The sequence below is a fragment of the Aspergillus oryzae genome, chromosome 3, assembly GCF_000184455.2.
Source record: "Aspergillus oryzae RIB40 DNA, chromosome 3".
NCBI classification, from domain to species: domain Eukaryota; kingdom Fungi; phylum Ascomycota; class Eurotiomycetes; order Eurotiales; family Aspergillaceae; genus Aspergillus; species Aspergillus oryzae.
Genome location: NC_036437.1, coordinates 815475 through 832175, shown reverse-complemented (window position 1 = coordinate 832175; position 16701 = coordinate 815475). Strand labels below are relative to the sequence as shown.

Below are 16701 nucleotides of genomic sequence, written 5' to 3'. Positions count from 1 at the left end.
CCCAAGGATTACCGACCCAGCCATGTAACGAAGTCAATATTCCCGCCCAATACCCTCATCACACTCGCGCAATACGCCTTTAATTTTGTCCAGGTGCGGCCAAAGCCCGTTTCACACAAGTAATGGTAGACAGTGTTTTACTAACTTGGGTTTCAACCCTCGTGCTCATTGCGCTGGCTGGTAAACCTGAGAGATCCTTGAAGCCCTAGAGTAGAGCAGAAGGTACCTACTCACCCGTCTCAATCAAAGACGATGCTTGCACAGCCCAGTGTAGTATCTTTTTAAAGTTTTATTAGTCTGATCTCCACCAGCTCAGTCAACTGCCAAGCCATATCAAACCACATCCAGATGTTACGGAATGCTCTAGACTATCCTTTTCACTGTAATACCTTGACATTTAGGCAACAGAAGTATTCTGTATACTCAAGAAGGCTCCATTTAGCTCAGATACCGGCGTGGCGTGACATTCACGGTGGCTATTCTGTGGATCCAGAAGATAAGGAATGGTGGGCGGGTGGTGTTGAAGGGATTTTAATGAGTTTACGATTGCTTTGGAATCCAGAACCGGCACAGAGAGGGCTATAAATATGTTCATTCGTAGTCCTAAAGCTCCATGCCTTTCTAGACTTATATCAAGTCGTGCTGACCTACGTTCAGACTCTTATCCAGACTTTACAATTTCTCCTCCACTTATCTGGAAATCCGATATGAAAGCTGCACTTTGTTTCTTCTGTAACATCTTCCCACTTCGAACGGACCATTACTGGTAGTCAGGACTAACGGTTGAATAGGGGCCTTGAGCCTTGCGACGGTTTCCAGCGCATGGCCACAAAACCAGGCTGCAACCTCAAGGGATATCCAAAGGCCTGCCCTGGAGTCATCGCACGAGTATAGCCCTGCTCACTATCCGTTCCCGGATGTAATTCTGCCATCGTTGGAGACGTCCTTCTCACCCCGCTTGGCTATCGTGAAACGCGATAACAACGCTGAAAAGCCTCCCAGCCATTGCCTCCGTGCCAGGGAGTTTCCGGCAGAATTTGACACTCTAGCGATTAGCCTCAAGCTGGCTAATGTGGATTGGGCTGGAACCAGTTCTGATGTCACTATCAGCGTTACTGTCAACGACAAGGGCAAAGTCCCAGTTTTTAAGGGCAATGTTAGCCCGAGTGTTAATGCTCATCAAACCATTTCATTGAAGTCAGCAGATTACTTTGGGGCAGAAAAGATCAACTTGACGGACTTGAAAGTGTTAAAGATTTACGCATACCATAATGGTCATATCTTTGATGCCTTCGAAGGGCTGCAGTTCAATTTAGAAGGTACGGCATATCTTGACTCGCATTAACTTTCAAGGCTTTAATACTAGACTAGGGATTGTTCTGATCGCCACTGACAGCACACGGGGTATTTCATACAATAATGTGCAATACGAGTTGATCAATGAATGGATCAGCCCGTCGTCGTCTTCGCAACCGCGCAAAGAGTGGAACCTTGAGGACAATCAGTGGCACGCCAGCAAGCCTGGAAAGGCGAGTCCATATGGTAACTAACTTTGGTGTTTCAGAAGAGAGACTACTGAGCCAGCCGGTATACTTCGATGGGTTATTTGTCAGGTATCGTACCCTCGCATCAGGGCTAGTGGCTAGGCTGAGACAATTACCACGGTACATTTCTTTCGTTTGCTACTACGACTTCAACTTCCACTCTAACAAGTCCAACATTTACTACATACGCCCGTAGCCGTCCTCATTTGCTGTATTTCTCTTGCGCTCTATCTGACTTTCATATTCATTAGCTATGTCTGGGCTTAAATCAACCTATCTTATGGCATGCCGTGCTCCTACGAAAGTATTGGCAATCTTGTTGTGTGGGCTGTGTTCCATATTGATCATGGTTTGTGATCCACCGGGCAGCGCGGAATAAGGTGATTTATGGTCCCGTTAGTTATCCGATGAAAAGTGGACCGTCTTGTTCAGTAGTGCGACACGTTTTGAAGAACTAGGCGCCAAGCGACAGCCTCAACATTTCTTCAGTGTAAGGCTGATAGTCTAAATAAAGGTATTGTAGCTATATAACCCTAAGCGTATGTACTCGGTGGCCGTCGACGCAGCTCCAATGCTGTGGAATATCATTAATGGATTCGGCCATGTCGTGGAATGGGCTCGAAATGTGCGAACGTTTGAACTAGTGAATCCTTCGATGGAAGGCTTAGCCGCCTTAGACGGTATCCACTGCGCTTAACTACTGGTCTGTCTATCCGAGACCTCAAATTTGCTCAAGTGAGGGTGTATGCGTCAAAAATACCCTCTACGGCTACCTATCAGAATGATGGGGTCTGATTTCTTAAACTAATAGAATTCAGGCCTCATCCTTCCTTCACTACGAGCCTTAGTATTCAGCGCTAGATTACTAGATAATATAGAATTTCCAGTAGGATGTCTATAGGGTTACATTAAACACTCACCATCTGAGCCACTCACAACTTTATTTTCAATCCCAGCCTAATGGTGCCTTCCTACTCGCGTGAAGAATCCTAATTTTGGTCGAGCCTAGTGCTGAACCATCCTCAGCCCACGGCGCTCCACTGTGTTTATAATACCCGCCAAGGGAAACAGATTAGTCTAGATCATGTTGGCAGACCATAGCTCGGCAGGCTGCTTTCGTGAATAGAATTAGCTGCCACATCCTCCACATCCTGCACATCACAACCAGCCACAACTCAAACCATTCTTATTTCAACAGGATCTTTGGTTTCTGTTTTCTACTACCACTACTACCACCACCACCACTACTACTACTAATACATCGTTCGTGACTAGATTAATTTTGATGAAAGGTGTTTCTGAACACTTTATAGAAGAGGTTGGTAGACGTTGTGTAGAATCAATATGATTAGGACCCTTTCTGATTTGAGCAATTCTTTCATAGCCGTTAACGTAGCGTAGACATGACATAGCATATTATAAGAACCTTCTGAAGCCACTTCTGCCTAGTAATTTAGCGCTAATTCTAGATACTCGCAACAATACATGAGATAGGTCTGATTTCTTGGTCCAATGTAAATGTGCGTTCCATATGTAGGGCAAGGTGATCATCTGATCGATCTCGCGGAGTTTTCTGTATGGAGTAGATTGGTGGCTGATCACTTTTTACTGAGATCTCTTGGATCATGGACACAGTAAAAGACAGTACACCAAGCCCAGCAGCGGAGTTAACACCGACTGGTGTATCTCTGCACGCGTACGAGGACCCGGAGGCATACGAGGATCTAGAGATACAGGAGATGGAGCTTGAGGAGCGACTTAATTTATGTAATAAACGAGCTCTGCATCTCGCCCGATCTAGCGGTCCTGAAAATACCAAAAAAGCTTATCAACCAAGACAGAAGGAATGGCAAGTAGGTTAAGCATCCTTTTTATACTGTATAAGATATACAAAGCCTTAGTTTTAACACTGTTCTGTAGGAGCTCTGTGTACGCCAGGGATTTCCGGATGGTGCCCAGGTTACAGAAAAGAAGTTAATCTATACTTTAGAAATTGAGGTAATTAATCGGCAAATCCGTTCATCGCGATACCCAAAAAAATTATACTGCAGCTGCAGCCGCAGATAAGGAGTATAGTAAGCAGACCCTGGGAATCAGCTCTATATGAGGCTATGTTGCAGCTATTGTTGCCCTCTAATCTTTTCAAATAAACTAAGGCGAGAATACTCATCGTAATCCTCGAGGTGATGCTTTAAGTAGTCTCTTAGCCAGTTACGCACTTTAAGAGAATATAGAAAAGCGAGAACAGCTTTTAGATCGTACAGCAGGTACCATGCAGAATAAATATAATTATAATAAGACAATTGAGCTTCCATAGTTCTACTGGCAGAGCCAGATAATACAGAAAAAGAAGTACAGAAAGCCGCAGAAAGCAGAATCCTATCTCCATACAGTGGTGAATTTCCTTCTAAGCCGTAAAATGCTTTTACGGGGTAAATCACGCCGGAATCTTGAATTTGCGGATCTATTTACTATCTCCCCATCTCACAAAGGCCCTACCCCATATTGGCCAATGATTATGATTATGCATAATGGGAAAATGAACCCTTTTAGACGGCTGAAGTATAGAGGAGCAATGCGCCATCGCAATCCATTACTCTATACTAGAGGCCAGACGGCGTTTTATCTATTTTACTGTTGGAATATTGCACGGGAGTCTTTGCCTCATATAAATATCGTCAACAGTAGTACGGTCTACACCTGCTTCGGGGAGTATCTTGTGGAAATAAGTCGACCTCGTACGAAATTCAATCAACGTGTACTAGAAGGCAGAGAGAAGATCTTAGGACTAGAGCATAATAATACACTTGCCAGTGTCAGTAAACTTGGTTTAGTGCTTGAACGACAGCGCTAGGGCGAGAAGGCTGAATCGATGAATCAACGAGCACTAGAATGCTCGGAGAAAGTTCTGGGACCTGGCCAACCTGGCACTCACCAGGAAGTGCGGACACACTAGGGGGGGCGACCACACACAAAGGCCTTACACCCCCTGGTGAAGCGGTGGTGGCTCAGCCAGAGCGCCTATGTCTGGGTCGTGTGTGCAGCGCGAGGATCTCTATCGCAAGGATGCTCCTTCATTTAACTATCCAGCACGCCCGACCAAGCACTTTTGACTCCTAGCACCCCAAGATAAGGAATACCACGTTGGATGCTTCTCATTACCTCTCTCTGCACCTCAATCGAAACGGCCTGGCCTAAATACACCAAGAACTGTAGACATATATAGCAGATACACCTTACCAAGCTTTTTCTCACTACACTCCCTCCATTTTTTAATCCGGTCTCTCAATAATTCCATTGATCGCGAACACAATTGGATATCGCACGAAGGGCGACCTTCAGCTTTTTGGACCAATATCAGTAGTTCATCTTTACTGATCCCAACACGGTCTTTGTTAGAGGATCATCCAGCCAAAAGGGCGTCACAGATCTAACCGATCTCCCTGCACAACAAAACCGGTTCTGGAGCGACGCTCCTCCGCTAGGGCATTGATCCAGGCTGCCAGACGGACGCCCGCTTTATAAATTTGTTCCTCGATGATCGGGGCGGCATCGTCATAGTACTCGCCCGCGAGATCTTCGTTTGTGATATACGGGATCCCCCTTTTAAAAACAACAGCACAATTCAGCCGATTGGACTCATCCGCCCACAGCTTGATGCATCGATGGGGGTTGGTCACATCCGTGCACTCGGCGGTAGTCGGCCTGTGTTTGTTCTGTTGAAGGAGATGCTCGGCCCACTTCTGGGATGCCGGCTTTTCTGCGTTATGCTTTTGTCTATGTTTGATGCCGTTAATCTTGTGTGGCATGTCTGTATCCCAGATACTGTGGAGATGATCACTGTGACCATCAAAAGAGACATCGACCTTGGTTCCTCCTTTCGCGTAACCTTCCACATGCAAGGGCATATGGAGGTCACCAAAGAAGTGGAACAAGTACATAACAGCTTCTGTTTGGTTGGCGCTATGGTCATTTACTTGAACAGTCTATGGCTAATTCAGCTCCGATAAGGTTCATCACGGATAAAAGGGGAGCCTAACCATATCTTTCATAAGTGAGATGATGCAGCCTGTAGTTTCGCAGTCCCTCGGAAGAGGTGATATTTTGCAGTGATTATTTAAAGGATCATCTTCCACATCTATACAGGCAATCAACATTTCTTGTTAATCTGTGAAGGGGGAAGATTTGACATACCAACATAATGCCAAGGTGCAGTCTCAGGATGCCGATGTTTGATGTGATCGGGCCATACGGCCGCGTCAGAGACGTCGAAACCATGCTTCTTTGGCAGGAGGTCATTAAGCAGCCCTATACCCTCCTTGGTGAGATGGTGCTCGGCTATGTATGCAACCGTACGATGACCGACATCTCCCCATCCAAGTGAAGGCCGGCAAAGAAGGTACCAGATGAATAAAATTGCAAAGTTACAAAACATTTTGGTTCTGGTGAAGATCGAATTTGTGTTGCTGGTCGTAGTGGTGTAGTCGTTTGAGTTGAAATGTTATTCGATCGCTAGGGTTGACGCACTTATTTAATCGAGTTCTTTATGTTGAGATGTCGGAACACGTAGAGAATGAACAAGCTCATGCATTTGTGAGGTCATGATGATTCTCTGCGTGATCTAGATTTCGAAGATCTCGTCCTAGGATTATCTGGACTGGTAGTGAACCCGAATGTAGGAAAAATTGACACATACTGAACAATCAAGCTGGCACTTTTTGGAGCTTAAGTTTGCAACATGTTAATTCTCGGGGGCCGGGGTGGGGTTGAACTTGTGCGTTTAGAGCATAAAATGGCGGAAACCCAGCCAACTTCGAATCCTATTTACGAAGGCTTCCTCCTTGTGGAAAAAGTTGCATTCCAAGTCGCCGAAAACGGCCCACCTAAGCCGCCTATTGAGTCTAGAACGTGATATACATAGAGAAGTTGTGTGTTGAAAAAACTGCGGCGACGTGCCATGGGCCTAGTCTTTTATAACGACTATAATTGACTGAAGTTAGAGCCTGTATTGACTATTGGCCATTGGTTTGGCTCTTTCAATCACAGAGGGCATTTTGGACCATGGAACCGCGTTCGGTAAGTCAAAGTACGACATTTCATACTGCTGACCATAGACGAATAGAAAAGGGAGGAATAGGTAACGCGATGGGGTTTGAGTCCGCATGATATAATTGATACCTCGGCGACAGATGCTCACTAGTCGATTAGCTACGGAGTACAGTTTTGCTTAACAGGAAGTAACATGGCTGATTGCCTTTTGAGCTCATTGTACTCATGACAACCTATGATCGACGCCATTCATCATCGATCTTGCTACGAGCCTTGAGACATATTGATAGATAAAACTCTCTTCCCTTAGCTGAACCAATCGAGCGTCTCTATCGCCCCCAGAGTGACAAGAGTTCACATATTAACTTTTCTAAGAAATTCTGAGTAGTGAGAGGAAAGGCAAAGTCAAAAGCGCTGAGAGGGCGGTACGCAAAAGAAGCATCGAGCCCTGAAATTGGAGGAACGGAGTGAAGGGTTTATCCACGCACCTCTTCTGCCGCCTCCGCCGGCCACCTGCAAAGCTTCGCATTACTCACCTGCCTTTTCTTCGGCTTGGCGCAAAGCCCGGCTTTGATTCGCTGCTCGGGCATCTTGTTTAGTTTTCAACCTTCCTTAGGTCGTGCTGAACCTCCTCCGCCTGCATGTAACCACTACCGTATTTCCCGATTGAAAGCGTTGTTTTAGGAGCTTCTTGACTGAGGATGCTTGCTTGCGTAATTGCCGGGGTGTATGAGGCGTAGCAAGCCAAGATGAGTTGGTTGATGCACGGCTTGGAGGGGGGGTAGGGGTTAATACACAGACATTAAGCTCCTAAAGCATCCTCTTTGGATCAAATGAATAGATTCCAGCTGCGGTGAAGCCATTCTGGATATTTTGAGGTGTAAAGACCTCTAGATGAGCTGTTGGATATGCTTTAAGGAAGTCAAACTTGTCAATATGGTTGTAACCGAAGCGCACCTTTTACTCAACAAGGCCTCCGTAAGCACGCTTTAAAGGGCCAAAACAACCAGCATCGAGTGGTTGTAAGAGATGCGAAGAATGATCAGGCATACAGACAGTAATAATATCATTATCCCTGCAGGCCTTATCAAAACCAGGTGTTAGATGGCTCCCGTGGCCGTCTAGAATGACTAGACGATATCTTCCAACTGTACGGCTGGTTTTTGCAGGGATAAAGACCTTTTGAAGCCATCGAAGGCCTATCTCATCTGTTGTCCCCTCCATTTTGACTGACTTCGATTCTCCAATCAGGTGGTAAGGCCTTATCTTGACGCCGTCCCTCAATATGAACCTTCCCCTTGAAGATTATACAAGAAGGAAGCACCCTGATAAAAGCAGCGGTATCTGAATTGGGTAATAGGATCAAACTCGGACCAAAACAGTTCACTTATACACCAGTAGAAGATTGGTGCACAGACGGACCTATAAATAGAAGCATCCCGCCGCTTCTCCGCACTTTTAGCGGCCCATCAACCGAGACATAACCCATTCGCGGATCAATATGATTGACTGGAGCAAGGATGCAGACCTCAAAATAGGCCACGGTTGTACATCTTTTCTAAAGGTGTCAGATAAATCTCGGTGAAAGGCTCTGCATTAGCCCGGAGTCGTAAGATTATCCGTCTAATAATGTAGCCTTGCAGCGAAACGAGTACATAACCTTCCCACATCCATCGAAGGCCCAATTGCGCCGTGTTATATCTTGTGGAAGGAAATAACTACCTATTCGCTCCTACATACCAAATCCATAAGATTATCATTCACTGAGAATATCCCATCACAGCTATTTTCTACATATTACCTCCAACATACATCCCGCCCATTCTACTTTCGTGATAGCAGATAGGAATAACCACAGATTATCCAAATGCCCTCTAAATCCAAATCCAAATCCCCCTACCAATTCTCCTACACAGACGCCATCCAAGGCAAAGAACTCTACAGTTACTTCGGTAATCGAGTCCTCGAGTCCAGAGCATCAGGTGGCCGGGTAGTCGCAGTCAAACAAAAGTCAACTCGTGGTTTCGCGCGATCCGAGGCCGACATGATGCATTATGCTTCGCAGCAACCTGGAATCTTAGCACCGCAGGTTTTGGGCTGCTACGATGTCGATCCCGAAATTACTGTAACCGTGTCAGATCTCGTCGAGGGGGACTCACTCGACAACGTCTGGCATACCATGACCAAGGAGGAACGAAAGTCCATAAAACAACAGCTCAAGGAGCAACTACGCCTCTTCCGGCAATGCACACAACCGTACATCGGTCGTATAAACCGACAGGAGACGAAAAACTTCTACGATCGCCTCGAGATTCATTTCATGGGACCCTTTGAGTCCGAAGAGGAGTTTGATAGTTGGTGTCTTGAGCGGGTGAAATCACCCACTGCGAAGAAGATATGGGCACGGCTTCTGCCTGGGATGCGTGGAAGTGGAGAACAGAAGTTCGTGCTGACACATGGAGACTTAGCTGCGCGGAATATCATGGTGAAGGGTGGCAAGATCACTGGGATTGTGGATTGGGAGTATAGTGGGTTTTTCCCCGAGTATATGGAGTATGCACTTGCGACTGTAATCCATGATGGTCACGAGGACTGGTGGAAGCCTCATCTCAAGGAGATTTTGGAACCTTGTGGGTTCAAGAGGGCGAGGTTTACAGCTGCAATCAAATGGAGGGGGTGGTGATGTTCGACTGGCACTGGTATGCACAGATTCTTTTCTTTCTTTTTCTTAGCCTCTTTCACGCCATGCCTAAAGCTTTTTTTTTTTTTGCTTCGCTTTTTATGACGACTATACCTTCTGATATTTTCTGCATATATTCCCCACCTCTATGATTGTATCCCTCCTATTTGCCTCTTGTTATAGATATTACGCTTCATTATCGTCCTAATCTACTGAACATTCAATTGAATATTCTGTGTAGATCAAGTATCAACTAAGATATGAGAACTACACTTATGGTACTTACTAAGAATAAACGATAGGCCCTGTCCGAGATTTACATCTGTTTTATCCATAGCTTATATCCCTACATCTATTCTTTTTATTTATCTTCTATGTCAACTTTTCAGTGCTAAATTCACTGTTCCAACTACACCTAAATAGTGTACTAAATAAATACAGTTCCAGGGATGTAAATGCAAGCATAATTACCGATCATATAGAAAAGTATTGGTTTATCTCAAGCCTGGCATATCAATAGCCACTTAAAAAAACTCCACATACGGACATACGGAATCAATGCATCTCTATCCACCAAAAAGGCCACACAACTAAACATCTTCCTTTAACCAGCCCCAGGCATACTGCTACAAGTTTCATCGAGCTGCGGAAGTGGCAGCTAGTGGCCTGTACGGTACTCCAAAGTTGTCCAATAATCAAAAGCAGTATTTATTGGCTCACTAGAGTTATTGACGAGGATCAGACGATCACAGTACAACCAAGCGGAACAAGTAACATTCTCGAAGTGATCAAGCACAGACAAAAAGAAAGGGCACAATTAGACACAATACTGAAAGAAACGGCAAATGATGAACACCATCCAACCATACGCTGAATAATTTTAAGAAAAAGGAGACCGGCTGACTACATCACAACTCATGTTGTAGCTTTCGCTATCCGAAATCCCAATTGGTCAAACTCAGCTCCGACCTCTCTATGCAGGATCTGTCTCTGTCCAGGGCTTTTCCGTCAAAATATCCTATGGGTCTGGTTCCGTCGCTAGTTCTTGATTCCAGGTTTTAGTCGGTGACACCGGGTCGGGTGTCCATTGAAGAGGTTAGATGTACAGTGGCGATGTGAGAGAGGTCCAAAAGGAAGGGTAGGAGGTATAGAAAAGAAGCGAAGAAAGGGAAGTCATCAAGCTTATTATGAATATTCTTGAAATTCCCAGGTTCAAGGCTCATTTCCAAAATGAAGAACTGGGAGTAAGAGAAAGGAGATGGAAACACTAGCAGAGCGGCTAAAAAACCAAGACCATGGTAAAAGCAGCGCATGTGAGACAGCAACGAGAACCAAGGACACCAGAGCAGAAAGAATCTGAGATAAAACACGAGTTTTGACCGAGACTTACGCAGAAGCTTCTGCAGTCTTTTCCTCTGTTTTCTCTCCGGCAGGTTTCTCCTCTGTTGTCTTCTCCTCAGAGCCCTTTTCCTCTGTGGTCTTTTCGACGGCTGGTTCGTCGGCCTTGGAGGTCGTCTTGTCAGATTCCTCCTTTGCTGCCTCAGGGGCCTCGGTCTTCTCCTTAGCATCCGCATCGGTCATCTCCTCGTCCTTGGTCTCAGGCTTAGTTGGCTTGGGCTCATCCTCTTTTTCGCCTTCCGTGTCCCCACGGGCAGGGGTCTCCACGCTGTCCTCTTTGTGGACGCCGTTAGCCCTGGGCTTCCTCTTATCCTCCGAAGGGCCTGGAGTGGTATCTGCATCAAGCACAGTCTTCCACTTGGACAAGAGATCCACGGCACGGCGACGGAAATGGAACTCCTCGTCCCGAGGAATGGAGCTAAGCTTGACAATCATCTTCAAAACCTTATTGATTTTCGTTGAACGGATGATGGAAACCTCGAGGTCTTGATAGTTTTCCAACTTTGTGAAATAGGTTGACATCGATGTCATCTCTTCCTCCTGGGGAGGTTGATCACGGGAGATGAAGCCCTTCTGGAGCTTATGGCGAACGAAAAGAACTGTCTCTTGTTAGTTTTCGCTTTTACAAACGACCAGTTGACTGTCGGGGCATCGTACTCTCTTTCTCCTTCTTCGCCTTGGCCTCCTCTGGGTTGACCTGCTTCTCCGGCTCCTTAGGCGCCGGGGGCGTGCTCTCCTCACTCTCGTCACTGGCAGCGGCCTTGCCGGACTTCTTGGTGCTGGCAGTCTGCTTGGTCTTGCTCGAAGCAGGGGCCTTCTTCTCACTGGCGGGAGTCTTCGGGGTTGTCAGCTTGAGCTTGGTGCCGGTCTTGGGAGTCTTAGCAGGCTAAAATATCATGCACGGTTAGCATTCAAGCCATCTTCTCCCGGGCGCCTTATTTTCTCACCTTCTCCTCTGCGTCGGCTTCAGCGTCCTTCTTTCTCTTCTTGGAGCTCTTAGGCTTCTTGGCTTCCTCGTCTGCATCTTCCATGTCAATATCTTCGTCATCGACAATCTCCATGCTCTTCCGCTTGTTCTTCTTAGCATCCTTTTCTGCCTTGGCAGCTGCCTTTGCGGCCGCCTGGGCCTCCCGCTCTTCTTCTTCCTGTTCGATCGCACGCTGGTGATCGGCTAACAGGGTCTTGAAGTGCTGAAGATCGTGACCATCAGCAGCCACGGAATATGCGGCCAAAAGCAGTTTCGATTTGCCTTTCTCCGACACTTCCTTGCATGCGGCGGGCTCGAGCGGGGACAAATCCGTGTTGGGAATCCAGGCACTGAGGTTGCCATCAGTTGACACATCCACGAGAAAGGTGAAGCAAGGAACACGTTACTTACAACTCATTCGTTTCAAAGAACATCACCGGGAAGGTCCTCTCGTGAGCACGTTTGCCGCCTTCGGCGTAGTCTTCCCTGTAGGTGCCATCGGGGCGCTGAGCGGTCACCGGGCGCGTGTCCAGAAGAGATTTAGGGAGCATCTCCTCATCGCAGATGATAGACGGCCATGGTGGGTAGCTGCGAAGGCGCGCTAGATAGTACTCGCCTGGCTTCGCGTGCAGATTGGTGATGCGAGCTTGCGACTTCTTCCGGTTCAATTTGGACTTGTGTTCGGGTACGGCGCCAGTGGATTTGCGCTTCGAGCCTCCGGATTTCTTAGCCGACGCGGGGGTTCCGTTAGCCTCCGAGGCAGGGGCAGCCTCTGACTCTGCAGGTGCAGCATTCTCCTCAGGCTTTTTCGCATCAGTAGACTCGGATGCGCTGGGCTTCTCAGTGGACTTTTCATCGGTTTCCTTCTTCTCTTCGGTGGCAGTTGCATCTTCTGAGGCGAATCAAGCAACACAAGTTAGCGTACGAGCTTCATCAACACGCTCCGATTAGGGGATCAGAGCAAAGGAGGGAAAACAAAAAGAGAACATTTGGGCGGCGCTTACCCGATGGCTTCTCTTCCGATCCATTGGTCGTCTCCTCCTTCTCCTTGGTTGCCTCTGGTGTGGATTCCTTGAGTTCAGCAGGGGCGCGCTCGACCGACTCAGCGGCGTCGGGGGCAGGTGCCGAGGCAGTAGGGGTATCCTCAGCCATGGTGCGCGACAAAGCTCAATAAATAGTAGATCAGAAACAGCTCCACCTGAAGTTCGCGTGAAATAAGAGTTGGCAATGGAAGCGGTGGTGGACAGGTCGAGGTGGATGTGGGTGAGGGAAGAAGTGGTGGAGAAGGTCGCGACGAAGGCGGGAAGTTGATTGACAACGCGTGCACTTCCTTTTGCCGGGAAAAAAAGCGCTGACAGACCGCGAATGACGCAACGCTCACCAGCAACCACAACAAATAGGAATTTCCACAACTCGCAACAGCTGCTTGTCACTCAGCCTCACAGATGCTCAGATAGCCAAATATACTACCGATGGAGATGCAGGTTCATCCACGTAAGACTGCGTGATCCCAGTACGCGACGCGACCTCAGTTGTGCAAGAAGCTTTGGTAGATATTCGCAAGAGCTTGGCCTGTGGATTCAAGAACACGCGACTAGTGACAAAAGTTGTGATAGAGATAACAGTGGTAACAGTGGAAGAGATAAATGACGCGTATAATGGATGGTGATCAGTGATCTCCCAGATGCCAAACGCGAGGAGGCTGCACAACCACTAGTACTTGAAACCGTAGCAGCAAAGAGGCCTGCCACCTGAGTGTCAAAAGGATCTCAATCTTTGTCACAGCCGTAGAATGAGATAGACGCGTTGCGCAGATTTATGCTTTGTAACAGTGATGGTTGATGCAAGAAAAGCAAAGGCAGCCCAATCGAGGCAATTAGTCTGATGAGACAGCAATAATCTGTTAGGCGCAAGGAACCTGGCGTGTCTTTTAGCATAGGATACAACCAAATATTACGGTGGTTAGAGGGGATAGGCAATGAGTGAATGAACGAGCGAATGGCCGACTGACCTTGTGCCACAATAACAAAGCCAACAGTAACACCCAAAATGAACGATGTCAACTACTACCTTGTATGGCAATTTTTTCAGAAACCCCGCGTGACTAGATTGCGACAAGCGGAGGGTTGAGAAATGATAAGTGTTTGAAGACTGTTTGGTGTAGTGGAAAGAGGAGGTAAAGTGAGGTTCCCCGACAGTCGTCATCCACTCCATCCACTGCTACTCCAACATACATGTGCCACCCAGTCCCAATCGTAGTCTCTTGCTTTCTCCGATATACACCAAATTATTGTTGTTGTTCCTTTGAATGGGGATGAAAGGATTAAAAAAAAAAAAGAAAAGAAAGAAAGAAAGAAAAAAAAAAAAACAGAAGCAAATATATAAAGAGAAATTTGCAAAACCGGTACAAGTCCCCAGCTCCTGTATAAGAGGCTGTATATCAGTGTGGATAGTAACGCTACGCAGCTTAACACGCAAACAGATTGTAGTAGGTTGATCCAGCGTACTCATTTGCTCAAGACATGAAGCCTCTTATTCTTTTAGTCCTTTTTTTTATCTCTAGGTAATTATTTATAGTACGCTGATGCGTGACTCTAATGTTCTATATCAGTGTCAATATACCAGTTGAAACACCCGACCATCCCAGTCCCAAATGCGTATGGGGGAAGAAAAATACAGATAAATGTATACATGAATATGTATAGATGAGGATATACGCCCACCCTCTAGGGCAAAAAAAAAAAACATAACACAAAACCGTACAAAGCCACCGTTCTTTATGAAAACGCCAATTTGATTGAATTCCAATCAACCGTTGCCTAAATCAAAGGTGCGCGTGGCTGCCTTGGGGTAGACCTGGCCCAATCGCGGTATGACGACTTGTAAGGCTCTGTCTGAAATTGAATAAACGGTGGTGAGGGGTATCTACTACCATTCACGGCGATGGAACGTAGCCCTCTTCCACAGCCACCACAGCCAAGACAGCAATATCATCCACCTTCCCGCCACGGTACCAGTCGCCGGGGTAATATCGTTGAGCCTCTTTGGCAAAGGGTCCGTCGCGGCGCATATCCACGCTAGCCAATTTGGCTTCACCTGCGATGGTGGCGGCGAGGAGGGAAGGAAGGCTGTATAGGTGGCTCTTGTTTGTGGAGCGATGGTGTTGGGAAGCTTGGGTAGATGATGACGGGATGAGGGAGGCAAGGCCCTCAGGACCGGTAAGTTGGTCAAGATCGATGGAGGGTTTGATTCCAACGTCGGGTGTGGCGGTCCAGGCGCCTGTTAGAACCATCCGGCTGGTTATAAGCTTGAGAATGTCCTGGTTATTGAGGTTGTCGAAGACGCCGTCTGTTGCAAGGAGGAGTACGTCGCCATGCTGCATCTGGAGATTGGTGACGGCCGCGTCGCGCGGGAAGTCTTCGAGGAAGGCACCACCGAAAATGGATGCTTGCGTGCGCATCCGCGGCGGGATGATACTAAGTTGATAAGGCGTGTTGAAGCCATGCGTTTGCGGGACCGAGTAGTGATGTACGGCAGCAAGACGGAGAAGGACTGAACCTGAATCACCTAAATTTGCCAGTTCAACCCGTCCATCGTCCAAGCCGACACCCACCGAGGCGGTGCAGCCGCCGGCGCGAATAGATTCATCGGCAACAACTTGATCATAGCCGGCCTGGAGAAGAGCCTTTGCACGCAATTGTTCCGCTGGGGCATCCCAATCAAGGGCGGATTGCGCCATATATCCACACAGCGCATGTGAGAAGTCCGCGGGATCGACTCGAGACTCAGCCCAGCCTCCTACCCCGTCTGCGACGGCAAAGGCGACCGCTCCGTTATCATGTTGACCGACCCTACTCACGAAGTATGCGTCCTCTCCACTATCGGGCCTCCGCTGGCGCCGGATGGCTGGACTCTTCACATCTGTGGCCACCCCTATAGCATGGTGACGCTGGGGATCAAAATCGGACGTGTTCTTTGCGGGATGGAAACGACGGCCTTTGCCGGATGATGAAGCGGCAACGCGGTATGAGATGCGCGGGGATTCCGAGTCAAGCGACCGTGTCGAGTGGAAGGATCGTCGGGGCGGAGGAGAGGAGGATGATATCGGAGAGGATCGGGGCCATGGCGTGCTGTTCGAGAACGAGGCCAAGAGCCTATCTCTCGTGACGGGTTGTAGCCTACTGCAGGTTGGACTGCAGGCTCTACGGAGAAAAACCAGAGGGGTCATCGGCAGTAACGAGATCGTCGCCGAAGGGCGCTAAGTAACGCAATTCAAGCCCTCGCGAAAGAGCGATAGGGAATTTTCCTTTGACCCGTCTGTTGGGAACATGCAACAGAATGTCCCCTCGCACCGTCCAGGCTCGTAGAGGGCCTGCCGTGCCGTGAAAGAGAGCGAACAGACCCTCGCGCTGAGCCAAGTAATGAATCTAGAGATGGTGGTCGGTGTATATGGCGCGGAAGGACGAGAGTCACGGTCGTGTTTAATCTCTCGCGATGGCGGTTTGAACGCTGGGATCCGGCACCATTTTTCAAATTATAAATAATGGATTGCCGACCGCCTGTCGTCATCAATCGACCGCCTCCATTCTTTCAGTGGAGTGACCCGTGCCAACGTTGGGATACCTCCTTTAATTGTGATTTGAGTGTCTCGCGACTGGAGATCTCCGTGGTTAGCCGACTAAAGCCTCTGAAATGCCCACGTGTTGGAGGGAGAAGAATAAAAAGAGAGGATTGACAACACCGATTGAGTCTGTCTAGACTATAAGGTGATAATCGGACCGATAAGCGTAACTCGTTCATTAAGGACTAGACATGGTGAGATCGCCGTATAGACAATCCCTGTAGCTTGCAGCAACATGTAATCGAGTACATTAGAGAAAAGGAAGCTGTGGTGTTGTGACGTTGTTGTGGTGTGTCTGTTCACTCGCTATTCAATTTCTCATCGTCTTGCCGCTTCCTTTCGCGTCACCTTCAAAATTTCAAGAGAAAAAGGGAACTCCTCCGTCCGTACTCCCACTAACCCACACCTTTCCTCCAAACCTCCGACTCCCTTTAGACATCCT

At 47.7% G+C, this 16701-nt stretch overlaps 5 protein-coding genes across 5 annotated transcripts; 2 read left to right on the top strand and 3 right to left on the bottom strand.

The window, feature by feature from the left end:
• Positions 1-707: 707 nt before the first annotated feature.
• Positions 708-1811, top strand: AO090023000325 (uncharacterized protein; the record flags this gene model as incomplete). Its single annotated transcript, XM_023235538.1, has 4 exons — positions 708-732; positions 792-1319; positions 1454-1664; positions 1796-1811. 4 exons carry the CDS (start codon positions 708-710, stop codon positions 1809-1811), a joined length of 780 nt encoding a protein of 259 aa, XP_023090551.1.
• Positions 1812-4966: 3155 nt separating this feature from the next.
• On the bottom strand, positions 4967-5979 carry AO090023000324 (S1/P1 nuclease; the record flags this gene model as incomplete). The annotated part of the gene is made up of 3 exons (XM_001820835.1): positions 4967-5530; positions 5585-5682; positions 5739-5979. 3 exons carry the CDS (start codon positions 5977-5979, stop codon positions 4967-4969), a joined length of 903 nt encoding a protein of 300 aa, XP_001820887.1.
• Positions 5980-8460: 2481 nt separating this feature from the next.
• On the top strand, positions 8461-9276 carry AO090023000323 (aminoglycoside phosphotransferase family protein; the record flags this gene model as incomplete). Its single annotated transcript, XM_001820834.3, has 1 exon — positions 8461-9276. The coding sequence occupies one exon, from the start codon at positions 8461-8463 to the stop codon at positions 9274-9276; it is 816 nt and encodes a 271-aa protein (XP_001820886.1).
• A 1383-nt stretch (positions 9277-10659) lies between these two features.
• Positions 10660-12790, bottom strand: AO090023000322 (PWWP domain protein; the record flags this gene model as incomplete). The annotated part of the gene is made up of 5 exons (XM_023235537.1): positions 10660-11270; positions 11329-11557; positions 11619-11988; positions 12050-12509; positions 12643-12790. 5 exons carry the CDS (start codon positions 12788-12790, stop codon positions 10660-10662), a joined length of 1818 nt encoding a protein of 605 aa, XP_023090550.1.
• A 1783-nt stretch (positions 12791-14573) lies between these two features.
• Positions 14574-15866, bottom strand: ppmA (type 2C protein phosphatase PTC7; the record flags this gene model as incomplete). Its single annotated transcript, XM_023235536.1, has 1 exon — positions 14574-15866. One exon carries the CDS (start codon positions 15864-15866, stop codon positions 14574-14576), a length of 1293 nt encoding a protein of 430 aa, XP_023090549.1.
• Between the last annotated feature and the right edge of the window lie 835 nt (positions 15867-16701).